Below are 19,946 nucleotides of genomic sequence, written 5' to 3' on the forward strand. Positions count from 1 at the left end.
CTGTAACCCAGAGAGAGGCACCCCCAGAGATGGCAGGGGTGCTACAGGGTCAGGGAGAGGAAGTAAAACCAGGTGAGGGTCAAGGAAAGTGGGGCAGGGCTTTCCCCCGAGGAGGTGGAAGGGGAGGGGATGGCAGGGCGGCAGGAGGGCTGTAGCCATAGGTATCATCTGTGCCGTGTCTCCATCCTCGGAAAGTCAAAAGGCGGGAAGGAGCATAAACACAGAGGTGACGGGGGAGGCCTGTGACCTCTGTCCCCTCCGCTGCCCCTGTGTGGCCTGAGGTTCCCGTCCCTGCTTCTTTCCCCCCTCCCCACTCCCTCCCCCCGCCCTTTGCGCTGGGCCAGTCCGGAGAGCTCCACGCCCACTCTGCCTTCCCACTGCCCAGCAAGTGTCCGGAGGGCCCGGGGAGCAGCCCTCAGGGCCCCGCTGCTGCCTCATCTCCCTGCGGGGTGGGGACTGGCGAAGGCCCAGGCATGGCCGGCTGCTAAGAGGGATCCCATCCCAGCAGCCTGGGGCCAGGGGGCGGCAGGGCCTGACGTTGGCTTTGCCCAGCTCCGGGCAGGGGCATAGAGAATGCAGTGAAATGCTCCATCAGACAGAAGCTGATGCCGAGGGGCGGCTGACCAACCCTTTCCTCAGGAGCCGGCCCCCGGCTCAGCTACTGGCTCAGCGTGGGCAGCAGTTCTGGGGTTTGGCGCCCGAGGTCCCCCGTGCACACAGGCCGTCCGGGCCAGGAACAACTCAATTTGGCCTCACTACCTCCTCCGCCCACACGTTGTTTTAGGTTAGGCATGAAGGGGGCCCCTCAAGAAGTCTCTTGGGCAAAAGGGGTGGGTCTGCAGCTCCACGGATGAAGGAGAACCAGAGAGGCAGGCCACCTCGGCCACCGCCGGATTCCCGGTCTCACTGCTGTCCACGAGGACACGGAGGCCCGGAGCGCGCAGGGCCTTCCCTGGGCCCACGGCAGAGCCGGGGCTGGACTGGCTGGTGGGAGAGCAGAGACGGAGTCGGCGGGGAAGGCTGGGGAGTGGAGGGGAAGGGGCTAGAGCACAGGCTGGCCTGGAAGGATGTCTCGGCAGCGTGGCGTGGGTGGGTGGCCTCTGAGACAAATGCCGTCTGCTTCCCAGCAGCATGAGGGCTCCTGGGTGAGATGGGGTGTGGGGGAGGCAGAGCAGCCTGGGTGAGATGGGGTGTGGGGGAGGCAGGGCTCCTGGGGAGACGGGGTGTGGGGGAGGCAGGGCAGCCTGGGAGAGACGGGGTGTAGGGGAGGCAGGGCTCCTGGGTGAGATGGGGTGTGGGGGAGGCAGGGCTCCAGGGGAGACGGGGTGTGGGGGAGGCAGGGCAGCCTGGGAGAGACGGGGTGTGGGGGAGGCAGGGCTCCTGGGTGAGATGGGGTGTGGGGGAGGCAGGGCTCCTGGGGGAGACGGGGTGTGGGGGAGGCAGGGCTCCTGGGGGAGACGGGGTGTGGGGGAGGCAGGGCTCCTGGGGGAGACGGGGTGTAGGGGAGGCAGGGCAGCCTGGTGAGGGGAGTGAGCACAGGGCTCAGTGGCACCATTCAGGCTGCCTGGGGCTGGCAGTGTTTGCAGGCGCTGAAACGTGAAGTGTGTGAGGGCATGTATATGTGTGTGTGCGGTGTGTGTGTGTGTGTGGTGTGTGTGACTTGTGGAATATATGTGAATAGTGACTGTAAGGGGAGTCTGTGTATATGTAAGTGAATGACTGTGTGTGAGTAAAAGACTATGTGAATATGTGTGAGTATGTGAGAGAGAGGGAGAGAGAGAGACAGAAAGGGAGAGAGAGAGTTTGTGTGTATGTGAGAGAGATTTTGTGGAATGTATGTGAGTAGTGACTGTAAGGAGAGTCCATGTATATGTAAGTGAATGACTGTGTGTGGGCGAAAGACTATGTGAATATGTGTGTGTATGTGTGTGAGAGTGAGTGTGCGTGTGTGTGTGTGTGTGTGTGTGTGTGTGTGTGAGCACGTCAGGGGGAGGCTGGCTAAATCCTGCCCGTCCCGCCCCCACCGCCCGGCTCTCTGGTTTCAGCTCTGGCCCTAAAGAAAACAGCCTGGCGGGAGCCTGCAGCAGGAAATCACTATTTGGACTGCAGAGGCGCCTCTTCCTGCCCTACGGAGGGAGAGGGCCCGGGAGGGGGCCTTCCTGCCCACCTGGACCAGACCTCTGGCTGGTCTGTAGCACTCCCCTCTTTCCTCCCCCCTCCTTCTCCCCCCCCACCCCACACCCGGCCCTCCCTCCGGCCTCCCAGCTCCCCAGCCTGAGGCTGAGCCCTCCCACCATTGTCCGTCCTCAGGACAAAGAGCAGCAGAGGCAGCAGCGGCAGAGGGGGGTATGTGTGTGAACAGACTGGCACACCCTCACCCCGGGCCACCGGCAGCCTGCCAGTCACAAAGGCACACGCCCGGAGCCCCGCACCACCTCGTCCAGGAATGTCCTCACCAGAGCCCGCTGGTGCACAAGGAAACCCTGGTTTATGGCGGGGGAGTCCGGGGAGGGGGCTGAGCTGGGGATGGCACTGGACTGCAGCTCATCCCGCAGGGGGACTCCTGATCAGAAAGATCCCGAGACCGGTGGTTGAGAGATAAGAACAGAACACGACGTTGTGTATGTGATTTTGACATTTTTGTAAAAAGAAAGAAAGAAAAGAAAAAAACAACATGTGCAAATGCTCGTGTATGCACAGAGGAGACTTTGGGCCTTTGGACCGCGGGCAGGAGGTAACCCAGCACCAATGGGAATGAGCCACCAGAGACACGAACGCTGAGGGCGCAGAGGATGGGCTTCTCTCCTGCCTGCTGACCTGGGCAGGGAGGGCCCGTTCTCTGTGTCCTGAGTTTCCTGGCGGCCCCAGAGGTCAGAGAACCCGTGGTCACCTGCCTGGGGGCGGCAGGGGGTGGGGATGAGTGGGGTGGGTGTGGGGAGTGGGGTGGCAGGAGAGATGTGGGGGTGGGTGAGGCCCTCTCACCGCCTCACATTTCCTCCTGCTGCCACTGCGGCCCACTGCCAAGGCCAGGCTGCTGCCTCCTAGGACTTCCCTTAGATAAGGTGACCAGACGTCCCGCTTTTGGCAGGACAGTACCGATTTTTAACAATTTGTCCCGCGTCCAGCGGCATTTTAAAGAAGTCCAGATTTTTTTGAAAGACCAGAGAAACGTCTGGTCAGCTTATCCTTAGGAGAGGTGCCGGTTCATCGGGCCCTTTCTCCGAGCTCCCTCCGTCCCTCCAGACCACTGCCGACTTTGTTGGGGAAGCAGTGGCCATCAGGTTCCGCCGAGATCGCCACTTCCCAAGGCCTTCCTCAGCTGTGTCTTCTCCTCAAGACAATCTAAATCCGGCCACGAGGCACCCTCTCCCTCGCTGGGCCCCTCTGGCATCCTCAGGTCCGGGATGGGGGGGAGGCTCAGTCCAGCCGGCCGTCCCATGGTCAGCGCCCACTGCCCCAGGGGCCCTGCAGTGCTCAGGCCTGCCCCTGCCCTGGACACATGCCTGGGGGGCCCTGCCAGTCCAGACAGTTTCTTTTTGGAGGTGACTGAACTGGGCCGTGACCCCCTCCCAAGCCTCCCAGTGCAGCCAGGGAAGGCTCAGGCTGTGCTGGGCCGGGGGTCGCCCCTCCCCTGGACATGGCTCTGCCCCAGACATGGTGCCACCCTTCGAGATTAATCCGAACCTGTACACATCTGCCGTCAATTCCATGCCAAGGTTAGCTCTTCTCTCTCTGGACCTCTCTCCCCTGTGGAGGGAACAGGGGATAACGGTGGGGAGTTGGTACCACTTGGCCCTTCCCTTACTGCGAAGCAAGAGGAGGGAGCGAAGAAGGAAAGCCCCCCTCCTCCAAGCCTCATCCACCCACCGCTTGGTAGTGGTGTGGGGAGGGGAGTGTTTGCTTTTCAGAGTCGTGGTCCATGGATGTTACTGAGGAAATCAGGAGTCTGAGGAGATGACAAATACCTTTATTTACAGCGACACATGGCACAGACCCTCCCTCCATCCCCTCCCCCCTTCCAGTCTTTCCTATACCCTCCCCCTCCCGCCCGCCCCGACCGAGCCCAGCTCTGCACGCTGGGGTCACTGTATGGGTCACCCCACCCCACCCCACCCCACCCCCACCCCACCGCCCAGGAAAGGGGAGGGAGGGCTGGCTGAGGGCGGTGGGCGCCTCTTTTCACATTTTGCTGCGCTCTCAGCCTGGGCGCAGCGGGAGGCGGGTGCCGGGGGGCAGGGAGGGGCAGAGGGGCGCACAGCCCGCCCCCTGCGCCCCTGCCCTCCCCCGACGTTCACAGTGTTCCGCGCCCCCGTCCCCAGCCGGTCCCCCCAAACCCCGCCGCCAGGTCCCCGGGGCGCCCCCTGGCGGGCAGGGAGGAGGGAGGGGGCCGGTCAGGAGGAGAAGCAGAGCCCGCAGCACTCCATGCAGATCTCCAGGCAGTCGGCGGACTCGCAGCAGGCGTCCAGGATGCCGCAGTCCAGGTCGCAGGGCAGGTCGCAGTCGGCGCACTCGCCGGAGCCGCAGCAGCAGCAGCAGAGGCACGAGTCCTCGGAGCTGCAGGAGCCGCACGTGGCGCAGTCCAGGACGATGTTGCACAGCGTCAGGAACTCGCAGAACAGGCAGGACAGGATGCAGTGCACGCAGCAGTCTGCGGGGGGCGCGGGGGAGCGGGTGTGGGCGAGGCCGGCCGGGCCCTGCCACCCCTCACGGAGCCCTCAGTGCCCGGCGGGAAGTGGGGGCTGCGAGGAGCCTGCTTGGCCCAGAGTGACTGACGAACACACACCCGCCCCGGGAAGCCAGTTCGTCGGGGTGAGGGGCCAGCCAGGCAGTCTGGATCCCCAGCTCTTAACCCTCCTTGGTCACTTATTTAACGGGCACCATGGGGTGACACGCTGTAGGCACTGTTCTAAGTGCTGGGCATGAATTAAGCTCTGTTTAAACGTGCACAACTCCAGATCAAGAAACGGAGGCAGGGAAATCACTTCAAAATACAGCCAGAGCCCAGGCAGCGTGGCTCAGTGGTTGAGCAGCCACCTATGAACCAGGGGGCACAGTTCCGGTTCGATTCCCAGTCAGGGCACATGCCCGGGTTGCGGGCTTCATCCCCAAGGTGTGGCACTCGGGAGGCAGCCAATTAATGATCTTCTGTAATCATCAATGCTCCTTCCCATTTCTATCTCCCTCTCCCTTCCTCTCTGAAATCAATAAAAATATAAACTATAGCCGAAACCGGTTTGGCTCAGTGGATAGAGCATAGGCCTGTGGACTGAAAGGTCCCAGGTTGGATTCCCATCAAGGGCATGTACCTTGGTTGTGGTCACATCCCCAGTAGCGGGTATGCAAGAGGCAGCTGGTCGATGATTTTCTCTCATCGATGTTTCTAACTCTCTATCCCTCTCTCTTCCTCTCTGTAAAAAAAAAATCAATAAAATATATTTAAATATATATATAAAATATATAAAATATAAAATAGCCAGAATCCTCCCACGCTGCTAATCTCTGCCAGGGCAACTGCTTCTTCACTCCACCCTCCATCCCGCCCCAGCCATCCACACCCCACACACCAGGGGCCCTTAAAAACTTGGGTGGGATTCTGTCCCTCTGCCTCTCCTGTGCTCAGAAGCCCTCCAGTGGCTTCTGCCTCACTGGGAGTAAAAGCCAAAAAGCTCAGAGTGGCCCCCATGGCTCCCTGTGATTGGGTTCACTCCCCCCCTCTGTCCCCTAGTCCCTGCTGTGGCCACACAGCCTGCTCCTCCTCACACAGGCACTACTGCCCCCCACCCCCCCCCCGATGCCCTGGCCCCAGATAAATGCTGGTGCTCATCCCCTCCCTCCTTCAGTGCCCAAATGCCACCCTCTTTCATAATGCAACCTGCCCGCACCACCCCAGCACCCCCATCTGGCACCCCGCCCCCTTGCCCTGGCCTCCTTCACCTGGCCCCTGTAGGACTTGTCACTTTCCACCGCACTACCCACTTCTCCTCTCACTACACTGGGAGCTCCAGCTTGTCTGTCCCCAGAACAGCGCTGGACACATGGCAGGCGCAGAGTAGATAAACGGGGAGTGCATTGATGCAGGAGCCGCTCTTGGGCACCCAGCTGGTTAAATGCTGGTGCTGGGACCTGAACCCAGGCAGGCTGGCTCTGGGGTCCACACTCTGAAGCGCCCAGTGTGCTGCCAGGATGCTGAGCTGGCACCTCTGCTAGGGGCCAGACCAAGGGGCAGAGTGTCCATGTCCCCTGAGCAGGTGAGCCCCTGGCACAGGCTGCTGGTCCTGTGGGGGTCTCACACTGCCATGGAGGGTCCGACTCCCCTGGCCCTTTCCTGGGGGGGGGGGAGTGGGGTCTGGTACAGCTGGAACCCCTGCAAGCTATCGGCAAGCTGAAGAGGGGCGTTCTCTTCCAGTGCAAATCTGATGAGGCCACCACCTTGCTGGAAACCCTCAGTGGCTTCCTATTGCCCTCCTGATAACCGATAACCGATAACCGATAATCAAAGTCCACTGAGCATCGTTTACGAGGCATCCCCGCTTCCTGGCCCTGGCCTGGCCTGGAGTCTCACCTCCCACCATTCCTGACCTTGAACTTCATAATCTAGCACTTTAGCCATTTCTTACCTCTTTGCTAAACCCCCCTAACTATCGATAGATCCTCCTCAACCTTAAGCCTTGCTCAGACTCCTCCAGAGCCTTCCTAGGGTCCCCCCCCCCCTGACTTTTTGGGCTGGAGTGGGGGGCCCCTGTGTTCCCATAATCCCCTGTGTGTGGCTTCATCATTATTTATCACATCATAAGGTGACTCCCTGCTGCGTCTCTCTCATGAGAGCTCATGAGGCCGTGGACTGGGCACCCGGCACATAGCATGGTGCCTGGTTCACAGCGACGCCCACTACACTTCAATGAATAAACGCCTCTTTCATACATTAGCTGGGCAGTGTCTGCTCTGCGAGGTGGGGAGGCTTATGAATACGCATGTGCAAATGTGTGCGCCGAGTCCTGTTTGCAGAGAACCAGGTCAGGGTCCCCCAACATGGACAGGAATCACTTAAAAAGTCTAGGGTAAAGGTCAAGCACCACTGAGCTACAGGCAGCTGGGCTCATGTGGAATTGATGCTGGGGGAGGGGAGAGGCCCCGCGTGGCCCTGCGAGGGCATTGGTGCTGCAAGCACAATGGCTGGTGCATCTCGGTTCCTGACCTCCCACTGCACTGAGTAGCCCCTGCCGACCTCCCCAGTTCAGCGTCTCACGGAGCATCGTTCTGCTCTGCCAGGTGCTCTGACCGCTCTCACTAAACAGATGGCCCATTCCTGGAGGAAAATTCCTTCTGGTTCCAGAAACGGGATGGCTTAAGCGGGATTAGGCCATCTGGCTCCGTTCCTGGTTACAGAAACTCTGGGAGAGCAGCGGTGGGAAGGCGTTGGCCTTGAAAAAGGGCACATTTGCCTCAGTTTATCCAACCGCCTTTGCAAAGCTTTCAGATTTGAGTCTTGCAGCAGACTCCCCGCAGGGCTTGTCAGAGCCCCCTGGCTCCTGCCCCACCCAGAGGTGCCGGTCCAGGGGGCCTGGCCTGGGGCCGGGACCGGTTCCCAGAAGCCCGGGAAGACGCTGCTGCTGCCGGCCCCTGGGTCAGCCCTGGAGAAGCTGGCTTGGAGGCCCCTCAGGGAGAGGCGGCACTCACCCTCCTGTGCCTGCAGAGGGATCTGGGAGGCGGCGGACTTGGTGCTGCCCTTGCTCTTCTTGCTGCCCTGGCTGGCGAGAGATGGGTGGGCCTGCAGCTTCCGGTGGGCCTTGGGGCCACCCAGGGCGCCGTTCCCCGCCCGCCTGGCGCTGCCCAGCTCCAAGGGGTGGCCGGAGCCATTCGCCAGTAGTGGGGTGCAGCCCAAGGGGTTCCCCTGTGGCTGGCCTGGAGAGATGACGAGAAAGGGGGGTGGAGTTGGGGGCCAGGCTCCGTTCTGCTCCTGCCTGCTTTGTCCTCACAGACACCACAATTCACCCACCAGATCAGCGTCCTGCAGATGAAGAAACTGAGGCCCAGAGAGCAGAACTGACGTGCCCAGAGGCACACCAGGAAGTAGCACCGAGGGGAGCCTGGCTCCGGACTCGCAGGCCAGTGCTCATTCCAGGAGCCAGAGGTGCAAGAGGGGCTCAGAGTGCTGGACCCCACCCTCTCCCCCCGACATGAAACCCAGTCCCCTGACTTGGGGTCCTGGGATTCGGGCAGAAGAGGTGGCGGCTGGGGGAGGGACCGGGACAGTGAGGCTGGGGTGGGAGGCCAGCAGTGAAGTAGTTAACCTTCGCTTCGGCCTCTGCCAAGCCCCCAGCTGTTTTTGCCCTTCGTGCGCTGGGTGAGTTATTAGAAACATCTGTTTGGAGACGAATGCCTGGTCTGGAATCCGGGGGCTCCTCACAGCAGCCCCTCTATCTCCTCTCCTCCACGCCCTGCCCTGTCGGCCTCTGAGGGGTGGCTGGCGGGAGTCTGCTGAGGGGCCCTTGGGGTCTGGGTGAGGAGGGAGAGAAGAGCGGAAGAGGGAGGCCATCGGGGAGACCCCTGAGGCCAGGAACCCCGAGTCCCCTTCGCAGGCTGAGGGACCAGACTTGAGCTGTATCAGTGAGGTGCAGGGAGCTGGCCCCAGAGAGCCCGCCAAACACCCAGGTCTTCCCTCACCCACTCGAGCCTGCTCACCTGAAAGGCAGTTCTGTTCAGAAGCCATGAGGGCAGCCATGGCGGGGAGGGCGCTGAGAAGGGGCGCTAGTGCTCGGAGCCCTCAGGGCGGGACTGGGCAGGACCCATGGGCCCGAGGCCTCTGTAAACATGGGGAACTCGCATCTCTCAGGTGCTGGGGCCTGGTCCCCCAACTCCCTCCAGGCCTGGCCTCTGTGTTTGAACTGTGGTAGGAGGAGATGGGGGAGGGGGACTGGAGATGGGGGAGGAGGCCAGGAGGCAGAGAAGGGAGACAGCCTCAGTGCCTGGAGAAGGGCTGGGCCTTCTGGGAATGGCAGTAGTCACACCACCGAGCACTTACTGCTTGTCGGTGACTAGTTTAAGCCCTTGGCCTGCTAATTACTCACTCGCTGGGTCCTCTGAGTATTGCTACTGGGCTGTATCTTCCCAGATGCGGAAACTGAGTTCCAGAGAGGTACAGTAATTTGTCCAAGGCCCACAGCTCCTGTCAGAGGCGGAGCAGCCTAGAAGCTGGAAGCTGAAGCTCGCAGGCCACAGGAAGGAGGGGACAGAGATTGGGAGACAAGGGTCTGGGGAACAGGCTGCTTCTAGCACAACCATCACTATGCTCCTAACTAGTAGTTGGCATGTTCTGAGCTGTTACGGGTGCCAGGCACAGTGCTGAGAGCTTTATGGGTCGTGATGTCTTTGAATGTCAGGAGAGATCTATTATTAGCCCCATTTCACAGATGGCAACACCGAGGCCCTGGAGGATAAAACTCGCCAAGAGTCCACATCTAGGAGAGGGAGAGGGAGGGGATGGAGGTTGGGACAAAGGAGCAGAGAGGTGGGGAGTCTGGCAGGATGGGAGACCAGGCTCTGCAGAGGCTCTGCCCTGGAAGCCGTCCACCCTGAGCCCTGAGGCGTGGCTGGGGCCTGCATCTGGGTAAACAGGGGTAAGGGAAGTGGCCAGGCCTGAATCATCATCCCCCCACCACTTGGCCCCATGGGGGTGACTGAGCTTGAATCCTTGGCCAGCCTCAGTGCCCCCTGCCCTGCTGCCTAAACATGGCACAGTGACCAGCGGGCGGGCATGTGTGGTGAGCTGAGGGCCCAGGGGGGTGTGGGCAGACACAGAGCTTGCCTGTGGCCATAGCAGTGGAGTGACCAGGGGGACTGAGTCACAGAACAAACACTCAGGGCCCGCAGACACAGGAGCGACTGTCCAACTCCCGCCCAGACTGGCCACTGTGCTGACCTCTTTCCCCTAATTCTGCTGGGGGGCATGTTTGGAGGGGGCTGAGGGCAGTGTGCGAGCAGGATTTAGCAACCCTAACTTCCAGGGAGGCCAACTTCGCCCCAGATGCCCTGCCTGGCGGTGCCAGCTCCCGGCGCAGCATGCCAGCTGGGTGGGCAGGCACAGGAAAGAGCACTGGGTCAGGAGACCCGAGTCCCCAGCGTCTGTCCAGGGTGAGTGGTTCTCTGCACCTCAGTTTTCTGGTCTGTGAAATGGGCTTGACAACAGGCTGGACAGCACTTGGGATCATTCAGGGAAAGACAGTTGGAAAGTGCAATGGTGCCTGCAGATTTGGGCATCTTAGTAGTCATTACAGAACCCCCTGCTTTTGAGGGTGAAGGTGGAGAATGCTCTTCCGCCCAGAACCTCCTCGGAGACCTCAATCCGAGCCTGGGAACGAAACTGAAGTTTGCTCCTTTCTGCCCAGACCAACTGGGGGCTTCCCTCCTTCCTTTTGGCCTGGATGCCCCGAAGGCTGGTGCTGTGCTGGGCTCTGGCTGCCTCTCCCTGGTCCCTGTGCCTCCTCCCGGAGCCCCAGCCTCTCTGTCCTGCACCACAAGGCCAGGGTCCTGACTTACTTTTCCGGTGCACACTCATTTTGAACTAATCTCACACTAATAAGTTTGTGCGTGGAGAACTTCCTAGACAGAAAGGACAGTGACCTCTCCGCTGCCGTCCCTCCGGGTCCCAGCCCTGTGCTGGGCTCCTGAGAGCACGCACTGCGTTTCTGCCAGCCCACCTGGACGGCATTCCCCCTGGAACCCCTCCGTGTCGCCACCCCGACTCCCCGGCCCCCTAGGACTCACGTGTCACAGCTTCCGTGGGGACGTGGAGGTCAGTGCTGTCCAGGGCCTGGGGGGCCCCAGGGCCATTGCCTTGAGGCATGGGGGGTGCCTCCTCCTCCAGGGACCCCTCTTCTAGCACCGCCTCCACAGAGGCAGTGGGTCCTGTTCCTGCCTCCAGCCCAGGCGGGGGCGATGGGGTCTGGGCTGGGGGAAAAGCAGACGAGCGAGGTGTTTCTCCGTGCCCTTCTGTGTACCCAGCCCGAACCCCTCCCTGCAGCCTGATCGCTGGGAGCCCTCATTCCTGGTCTCTTTGTACAGTTACCCAGCCTTTCCCCCACCTGGCAACAGCGCCCGACTCCAAAATAGACTCCCAGACCACAGCACGTGAGCGAGCGAGCGAGGGTGTGTGAGCATGTGCTCATGTGTGCCTGTGCAGGTGTGTGCATGCGTGTATTGGTGGTGTCAGGAGAAGCAGGAGAGAACAGACAGGTGGTCGGCGATGGAGAGATAGGGACAGGCACCAGGAGTGACAGCGAGAGAGAAGGAATCCAAGGGACAGTGACAAGTGGAAGCCAAGATAGAGCATCAGAAGGCGGGGATTGGGCCCGGGAGGGGAGAGCCCCAGAAACCCAGTGACAGACAGCCTGCTCCAGGAGGGAGACTGCAACAGAGCAAGAGTAGCCATGGAGAGAGAGATAAGACTGGGTCAAAGGCAGAGGTGAAGGAGAAGGGAGCGCGATACAGGCTGAGCGAGAGGGAGACAGACAGTGAGAAATTGGATCGGAGAGAGGAAGACAGCAAGAGAAAGAGTTAGAGGAAACCTGGGGTGAGGGGAAGGCTGGGGCCTGGATTGGAGGGGCAGGAGCGGCAGGGAGAGGATGAGAGGGCTGGGAAGAGGCGGGCGGGCGGCAGCCACATGTAATTACAGTGACCAGCTCAGCCCTCTGCACAGTGGGCGGAAGGAAGGAAGGAGCCACCTTCAAACCCACAGCTCCCAGGGCGGGCGACAGGAGGCAGGACTGGCCCCTGGGCAGGGGGAAAGGTTAGGGGGATGGGCAGTGGGGGAGGGAGGCAGACAGGGCCCTAGTTCCCACAGGGCGTGGGAAGGCCTGCGGGGAGGCAGGGCCCAGGAGGGTGAAGGCAGGGTCACGGGGCCAAGGAGCAGACTGGGCAATTACAGGGTGCAGGGTGCCGCCTGAGCCTCGGCGGACTCAGGCTGTGCAATGGGAAGACGGGGGCCTCAGGAGGGTGCCCCGCATGCCACACTGGGAACAACAGGAAAACAGAAACAAGAGACTCAGAGGGACACAAACCAAAAGGGCACGTAGAGAAGAGGGACTCGGGAGACAGAGGAGGATGGAGGGAAAGGGCGGTGAGACCCAGTAAAATATTCACAGCCACGTGGACACACATCACAGAGACCGAGAGAGAGGCACCAGAGGGACAGAGAGAGAAAACCTAGTCTTGGAAATAGAAACAAATCAACGATGAGGATCATTAGGCTTACATAGGGGGTACCTCTCTGAGCTGTCTCCAATGGAGTGGGGGAAGGGAGGAGGGCGATAATGAAGGCTGGGCACTCAGGTTTGGGGAGAGGGGAGGGGAACACCTCGAGGGGAGAGAACACGCAGGGGCTCAGCTGCCTCCCTGGGCCCTGAGCATCCGTCTACTACAGCTCCTGACCTTGTTTCAAAGACCCTGGTCTCCCATGGCCAGGCCACAGGCTCCGGAGGCCCAGAGCGCAGCAGAGAGCAGCAGCCATGTTCATGCTCACTCCTGCCCAGGGAAACACGGGCCCTGCCTGGAGCCAGGATCCAGGAGCCAGGGCCGGAGGCATCAGGGGCCGGGGCACCAGCGACTTCTGGGGGACACCAGAGTCATGTGTTGGGAGCCCCTCATGGTGCCCAATCCTGCTCCACAGAGACAGGGTGGGTGCCTCCAGCCCGGTCCACTCTTTGGGCTCGGGGGAACCCCATCACCCTGGGTCAGGAGAGAGGCCAATGGCTTTTGGAAGGGCACAAAGCTGGGACAGGGTGGCGAAGGCCAGTGGAGGTGACAAGAGGGAGGAGATGCTGCCTGGTCCATGGGCCTCTCGTGGCCCCAAACATGTCTGCAGCAGCTCAGACAAGGCTTTTGGGGCCGAGACCCCAGGTTGTGAAGGAAGGGAGGTCCTAATTCTCTGGAGAAAGGGGCCTGCCCCGCTCCAGCCTCTGGCCCTGAAGCGGGGAGGGGCGCTGACTCTCCCTGTGGTAAAAGGGAGAAGTCAAAGAGAAGTGTCAGATCCAAGCCCGGTCTCCCCGGTTACCAGCTTGGGCAAGTTAGCAGGACTTGGGTTCCCTTGTGTGTAACGGGGGTTCCTAAAGCTGACCTCTCAGGGGGTCAGAGAGTGGTGAGAGGCTCAGCAGTGTCCTGGCCTGCAGGGCCATCCGGAGCACTTCCACCCACTGACCCGCCCACTGCCCTTCTCACACAAACCGGGAAAGAGAATCCAGTTCAGGCGTCTTGGCCTGGAAACTCAAAGGGACGGCTCTCCTGGGGCAGCAGGGGCAGCGGAGCGGAGCCGCCGCTGCCCAAGGGAACATCGCTGAGGGCGGGAGAGGAAGCTGCCGAGTGCCCGGAGAGCGGGAAGCAGCATGAGGAGTAGAAGTGGCGGGAAGACCTGAGCTGTGAGTCAGAAGGCCCCAGGTCTAGATGCTGGACCAAGACACAGCTCTCTCCATGGCACATGGGGCAAAAAGCCAGGCCCAAGGCCCAAGTGCTCACCCATCAAGAGCTGGAAAGAGCCCTACCCAGTTTGGCTCAGTGGATAGAGTGTCGGCCTGCGGTCTGAAGGGTCCCAGGTTCGATTCCGGTCAAGGGCATGTACCTTGGTTGCGGGCACATCCCCAGTGGGGAGTGTGCAGGAGGCAGCTGATCGATGATTCTCTCTCTCATCGATGTTTCTAACTCTCTATCCCTCTCCCTTCCTCTATATTTTACAAAAGAGAGAGGGGGGCGGGGGAGATGGAAAGAGCCCAGTTTTCCTTGTGACTGTGGGACTCTGCTGTCCAGCCACCGAGGAGAGAACATCTCTGAGGAAGAATGCCCAAAGGATGCCCCCTAGAGGGTGGAGTGCAGCGTGGGCTGGAAGCAGGGTGGCCAGCGGAGGCCAAGGCTGGCTTGTGGATGTGCAAGTCATGTTCTGCATAAAGGCACTGGCCAAGGGGGCAGGGGTGGTTGTGCGCGGCTTCCTGGAGATGCCATTGGCTCGGCCAGCTGCACACCTGCTGCCTCTGAGCAGAGGGCCCCCTCTTTCTAATGTGCACAGCGGGCCACCGGTGCTGGGGTGTCCCTGAGCAGCGGTCCCCTCCACAAGCGGGAAATACAGAAAGGCAACAGCCTGACACACACTCATTCCTAACACAGGATAAGGCGCTGGTCCATGCCCTGAGCTCTGGAAAGGGCCGAGAAGAGGGTGGGGAATGTTTAAACCGATCAGCCCCAAAGGGGTAGGGTGAGAGATCCAGTCTCCGCAGGGCGCCTGTGGGCTCCCTCCACCTGCTGTCCACCCCGGTGAGGGGCACCGGAAGGAAATGGGGGACCACTTCCAGGAGGGGTGGGTTCACCCCAAGGCTGGAAAGTGACCACAGGGCCCTTGCTCCGGAGCGGCCAGGCCAGATCCCGCACACCCGCCTTCTCCAGGGGCTTGGTGGCAGTGGGTGTGGGCTTCTCCCCAGTAAAGAAGAGGGGACCAGGATCTGCTGTGCTCAGAACTCCGGTCTCCCCTGGCCTGCTAGCCAAGGCCTCAATCTAGATCCTCAATAATCAATGGACAAGGATGGCGTGTTCCAGGCGCACTGACCTCTCCGTGGCCCCAGGCCTTCTGACCCGGCCCCTCAGGCTTAGCGTGCTCCTGTCTCCCACTGCACCATCCAGCCCTCCCTTCCTAACCCAGCTCAGCTTCACCTCTTCCTCCAGGGCCTCCCCTGAGCCCCGAGCCAACTGTGCCTCCTCCATCCCTCCTTGGAGTGGCCCACTTCCTGAGGACCTAGCGCTCAGTACTGTTCACTATGACCTGGCACGGGGGTCCTGGCCCCTCCACGCCCGGGGCAGCCTCCCAGGCTCTGGCTGGCAGTGGTGTCGCCAGCGGGGGGTGCGGGATCTGGCCTTGCTGCTCCAGAACATCTCTCACCGCAGCGGGGACTCAGCAGGGTCTGTTGGGGTGGACGGAGCTCTGGAGCTTGGACTTGCCCAGGACAGGGAAGGAGAGAGAAGGAGACGGTGAGGACTGGGGGTGGAGACTGGCTCGAACCCCAAGAAGGCGAGCATGTGGACTCCCTTGATACACAGCTGTGACACCCTGGTCACCGTCCCAGGCCACCGGCTGAGGACCGAGAGGGCCTGAGCTGGCCAGTTAAGGCTGGGTTGGGTTGGTTTTATTTTAGGTCTGAAGGCTCCAATTCCCCAGGAAATTCAATTTAGAACCAAGAGCAGGAATGTGACGCCCCAGTGCTGGGCAGAAATCTGCTGCGGGTGAGGGAGCCAGGCTCTGGGGCTCTCAGGGGTGGGTGGGGAGAGGCCACTGGGGGCGCCAAGGGTGTGGGTGGGGGCTTGGCCACCTGCCCCAACCAGAGCTGCCCCAGGCTCCTTCACCCCATGTTCCATCTGCCCCTGCGGAGGGCGGGGCTGGCTCGCTCCCTGGCCGTGCTGCCCGCAGGGCCCCGGGGGCAGCACCCTGGCCTGGCTGTGCTGTCAGGGCTCAGCGGGGAGCGTGGGGGATTCTGGTCTCGGATTCAGGCGTCTGTGGGGTTTTGGCTGCGTCTCCTGCGGTTTGGGCTTCCTGGGCAGCAGCCTCATGCTCCCAAGGCGGCAGAGCCAGGCCTCCTCCGGTTATGAAAGCCACATTGTCTGGCTCGGCCCAGCCTGGGGAGGGGGCTCGCTGGGGTGCTGGGGGCCTCAAGTTACAGCCCCGGCCTCCACCCTCCCAGGGGTCCCCCTGGCCTCTGCCCCTCGCCCCAGCACATGTAGCCCCTCTTCTCCCTTCGGGGCTGAGAGTGGGTGGGTCGCATAGGGAGAGGATCTGGGAAAGAGGCACTGGGGGGGGGGGGGGTGGCGGGCAGAGAAAACAGATAAGCAGAGGAAGAAAGCAGGGAGTGGGAGGACAGGCCAGAAGGAGGCTGAGAAAGAGAGGAGAGGCGAGGGAAGCGGAGTGGGAGAGAGAAGGTTCCCAGCCCCCCAGAAGCCCCCCCCCCGGCTCCTGGCTCCAGCTCTCTCCAGCCCGAAGGAGCCCAGTTCTTGGAGGAGCTTATTCCCAGAAGCCCCTGCTCCAGGGGCCCACCGAGAGGAGGGAACCTGAGGATTACGGGGGGCGCGTGCAGCAGACACATTAGTGTCATTCATGCGCTGGCCCCCGGCCAGATATCCCCTCACTGTCCTCGCTCTGTTCTAGGAGGCCCCCCACCTCCATAGCCTGGGGTGGGGTGGGGGCAGAGGGCCACGGCTCTCACTCGCAGACTGGGGAGTGGGGCAGGCCCTCCAGCAGGCAGACAGGCTCCCGCGGGCGGATGTGGAGACTGAGGCCAGAGGGGAAGGGACTTGTCTCCGGCCATGCCGGCCGGGATTGTGTCAGAGGTCCAGGAACAGACCATCATCACTCAAAGGGGGAGGAGAGTGGGGGGTGTGTGAGAGAGAAAGAGGCAAATGAATTAGACTCACTAGGAGCTGGGATTAGAGTCATGCAATCTGGGCCTATGTGCCTGCACCCCAGCCCTCTGCCCTGAACAGATCCCCAAAGTCCCCGACTTCTGACTCTGTTCCCCGGTGAGCCTCTGCTCCCATCTGTACAGGGAGGGGGCTCCCGCCCTTAGGGGGTCCCAAACCTCCCTGGGTAGGGAGGCTCCTGCAGGACCCGGGGATGGTACAGACCCTGTGAGCTAGGAGGCGTGTGTGTGTGTGTGTGTGTGTGTGTGTGTGTGCAGGGCAGGAGCAAAGGGGACTGGCCAGGCCGAGGTGGGGAGGTAGACTAGCAAGACAGATGGCAAGAAGGGGAGGGGCCGGGTCCTGCGGCCGCTTTAAGCGAACAAAAGTTTTCGGGAAGCGCTGGGCTCCGGTGGGGTTGGGGGAAGGGAAGAAGGGGAGAAAGACTCAGACATCCCCACCTTCGCCCGAGGTCCCCATAAATATTTACACACTGGGCCGAAATGGCTGGGACACCAATCCCAGACGGACAGACAGCCTGCAGTGTGTGTGTGTGTGTGCGTGAGTGAGTGTGTGTGTGTGTGTGTGTGTGTGTGTGTGTGTGAGTCTGGTTGGGAGTGAGGGGAATTAAGCCAACTTGGCACGGCCCCGGCTGCGTTGGGGCCCTGCCCCCATCACCCCAGCGCTCCACTCGATTTGGACCCCGTCCCAGCTAGCCAGACCCTTCGCCTCCACTTCCACCAGGCTCCCCCAAACTGTCTCCTACTGTCTCTGGGAGAAGGGGGAGAGCATTAACCCCCCCACCCCCACCCCGGAGCCACCCACCCCTCTCCGGCCCAGCCTCCTCTCCCCCTCCCACCCCCACATCGTACCTGGGCCAGGGGCTGCGCTGGGGGCTGCATGGGGAGCGTCGCAGCGAGGGGCGTGCTGGCCGCTCACCTGGGACATCGGCCCGGGACCTGCGGAAAACGGGGCTCAGCGGGTGGGGCGCCCTCGCCCCGCGCTGCGTGCGGGGAGGAGGGCTGGCAGGGGCGATCCGGCAGCCGGCGAGCGCCGCCTCCGTCCAGCTCGGCCACCGACGGACTTACTCGTGCAAACTGCGCGCTCCTCTCGCCTCCGGGATCACGGCACCGGGCCTGCCATGCGCCCGCCCAGGCGCCCCCGCCGAGGGGCCCGCAGTCCCGGTGCCGCCCCGCGCCCCCTCCCAGCGCCCCCTCCCTGCCTCACTCGCGCCGCGCTCCCCTTTTGGCGCCAGCCCGCGCCACGAGCCCCCTTTCTCCTTCCTCCCCTCCCTCCGGCCCCCCCTCCCTCCTCCCCTGCTGGCCGCGCGCCTCCCTTCCTCCCGGCCCACCCTCTCCCCGCCCCCTGCTCGCCGTCCCGGCGCTCCCGGCCCACCCGCACCCCCACCGCCGCCCCCGCCCCCACCGCCGCCCCCGCCCCCACCGCCGTCGCCGCGTCCCTGCCCCCGCGCGGGGCTCGGCGCTGCCTGGCCGGACGCGGCTGTCCGCGGGGCGCCGCGGCCCGAGCCCCCACAGGAAGCGGGCTCCGCGCGTTTCCTCCGCGCAGGCAGAGGGGGGCCCCAGTCTCCCTAAATCTCCGCCTCCCTCCCCGATCCAGCGCCCCCAGGGGCTGCGCGCTCCCCGCCGCCTGTCCTAAACTCTGTAAAAGTTTGCGCAAAGTCCGGAGAAGGAGAGAGAGAGACAGCACGGCGACTACAGCCACTTGGGGCTGATTGTCTGGCTGCTGGTGGCCTCCAGATCGCCTGGTCCCCTCGATGGGAATGGCAGGGTTCCTCGGGCACCCTCTGCGCACCCCTTCCGTCCCCCGGGGACCCTGAGCCGGGCGCCCAGGCCTCGCCAGAGGTTGTCCCCAGGGGTTGGTGGCGAGCTACCCTCCCGGGTCTCCCGGCAGCTCTGAGCATCCTCACCTCCCACCCCGCCCGCGGCGCGTGGGAATCTGGGTCGGAAAACCAACTCCAAGGCCAAGAGCCAGTCTCCCGTGCAGCCTTTTCCTTCAGCTCCGGCCCGGAGTCCGGGCCTCCCGGGCTGTGGGGACGCTGGAAGGGAGAGAAGGGGCCCTCCAGGCCGGGGCAGTGGGGCGCATCTGGAATTGTGTGCGGGGCCCTGCCTCGGGGCCGTGGGACAGGAAGAAAGCCCCCGACGGCAGCCTCGGGGGGTTCAAGGACCCTCAGCGCGACCCCGGGACTCCATCCCCGTCCCCGTCCCCGACCCCGGGCGCTCGGCGAGGTGACAGCGTCTCGGCCAGGCGAACCGGCCGCCTCCGAGCCGCGTCCCGCGGCGCCGGGACTGGGACGGGGGGCCCGGGAGGGACTGCCCCGGCCCGCGCGTCAGCTACTCACGGCGTCGGAGGTCCGCGCCGCGCCGTCTCGGCCGAGATCGCCGGGGCCCCTCGGCGCGGGCCCCTCGGCGCCCCCGCGCCCTCGCCCCCCGGGCCCGCGTCTCGCGAAGAGAGAGCCCCGCCGGCGGCAGCCCGGAGCGGGGTCGCGGGCCGGGAGGAGGGGCCCAGCTCCAGGGGCCGGGCTGCCTGCTGCGGGGGCTTAGCCTGGCGCCCAGGAGCCAGCCCGGATCCGATCCGGCTGCAGTCTGGGAGCCCTGGAGATGGGGCGGCCTCCCTCTTCCTGGCAAGGGCTGAGTCACCGGGACGCGCCCGCGCCCGGGCTTGGCCACTGCTGCATTCTTACCGACTTAGGCTCACTCACCTGGGCCCGGGGCTGGGCCTCACCAGCTTCCAAGAATGGGGTGCAGGATGAGGGGTGGGCATGCTCCCAGGGCAGCAGCCCCTGCCACCTCTCTCTGCCCCCTCCCCGACCACAGACCCCAGAGCTACGCCCGCCCCTTCTCAGTCTGGATCCAGGGACCCTGCACTCTGGATCAGCCCAGGGCCCCAGCCTCACCGTCTGAAGTCGCCTGCTGGAGCTCAGAGTCCTCTGAATCTGGCACAGGACACACGAATATGTCTGGTTTTTTGGAAACGTGAAGTACGCTTTAAATTTAATCCCACATTGGTTACACAAGTGTGCTCAGTTTGTGAAAACTCAGCAAACTGAACATTTAAGCTACATGTGCTTTTTGTGTGTCAAGGTGACACTTGAATAAGAGTTTTTAAGCATAGCCCTGGCTGGTGTCAGAGCGTTAGTGGGGGTAGAGTGTTGGCCTGTGCACCAAAGGGTCATGAGTTCGATTCCTGGTCAAGGCTGGTATTTGGGTTGCAGGTTTGATCCCTGCCCCATAGGTACCTTCGGGAGGCAGTCAATAGATGCGTCTCTCTCACACCAATGTTTCTCTCTCTCTTTCTCTCTCTCCTTCTCTCTCCCTTTCCCCCTCCCTCCTTCCCTTCCACTCTCTCTAAAAATCGATGGAGAAAATATCCTCAGGTGAGGATTAACAACAACAACAAAACTCTAAAGGTGAACCAACACTCCAGGACAGAGCAGCTAGGGTGTGATGGCCAGGCAGTGGGTCTGCAGTTCAGATCCCACTCTTGGGAAAGTCCCTCACCTCTGGGAG

The 19,946-nt window shown here is 62.5% G+C and overlaps 1 protein-coding gene across 4 annotated transcripts; it reads right to left on the reverse strand.

Moving 5' to 3' along the window:
- Positions 1 to 3,950: 3,950 nt before the first annotated feature.
- On the reverse strand, positions 3,951 to 18,891 carry MDFI (MyoD family inhibitor). 4 transcript variants are annotated; one of them, XM_036413771.2, is made up of 5 exons: positions 18,779 to 18,891; positions 17,292 to 17,378; positions 10,765 to 10,947; positions 7,678 to 7,902; positions 3,951 to 4,648 (listed from the first exon to the last, which is right to left on the reverse strand). In XM_036413771.2, exons 2-5 carry the CDS (start codon positions 17,365 to 17,367, stop codon positions 4,392 to 4,394), a joined length of 741 nt encoding a protein of 246 aa, XP_036269664.1. In that variant the 5' UTR covers positions 17,368 to 17,378; positions 18,779 to 18,891; the 3' UTR covers positions 3,951 to 4,391. The 4 variants fall into 4 exon arrangements, with proteins under 4 accessions (XP_036269664.1, XP_036269665.1, XP_036269666.1 ...); XM_036413772.2 differs by lacking the exon at positions 18,779 to 18,891 and adding an exon at positions 17,508 to 17,640; XM_036413773.2 differs by lacking the exon at positions 10,765 to 10,947.
- Positions 18,892 to 19,946: the final 1,055 nt, after the last annotated feature.

The sequence above is a fragment of the Pipistrellus kuhlii genome, unplaced genomic scaffold (assembly GCF_014108245.1).
Source record: "Pipistrellus kuhlii isolate mPipKuh1 unplaced genomic scaffold, mPipKuh1.p scaffold_m20_p_5, whole genome shotgun sequence".
NCBI lineage: Eukaryota > Metazoa > Chordata > Mammalia > Chiroptera > Vespertilionidae > Pipistrellus > Pipistrellus kuhlii.

Bases quoted from the DNA above. Each gene is read 5' to 3' on its own strand.
- MDFI (XM_036413771.2), bottom strand. From the start codon at position 17,367: ATGTCCCAGGTGAGCGGCCAGCACGCCCCTCGCTGCGACGCTCCCCAT. The intron at 10,948-17,291 runs GTACGATGTGGG...CTTTTCCCCCAG, and splicing joins CAGCGCAGCCCCTGGCCCAG to CCCAGACCCCATCGCCCCCG. The intron at 4,649-7,677 runs GTGAGTGCCGCC...CGCCCCCCGCAG, and splicing joins CCCTCTGCAGGCACAGGAGG to ACTGCTGCGTGCACTGCATC.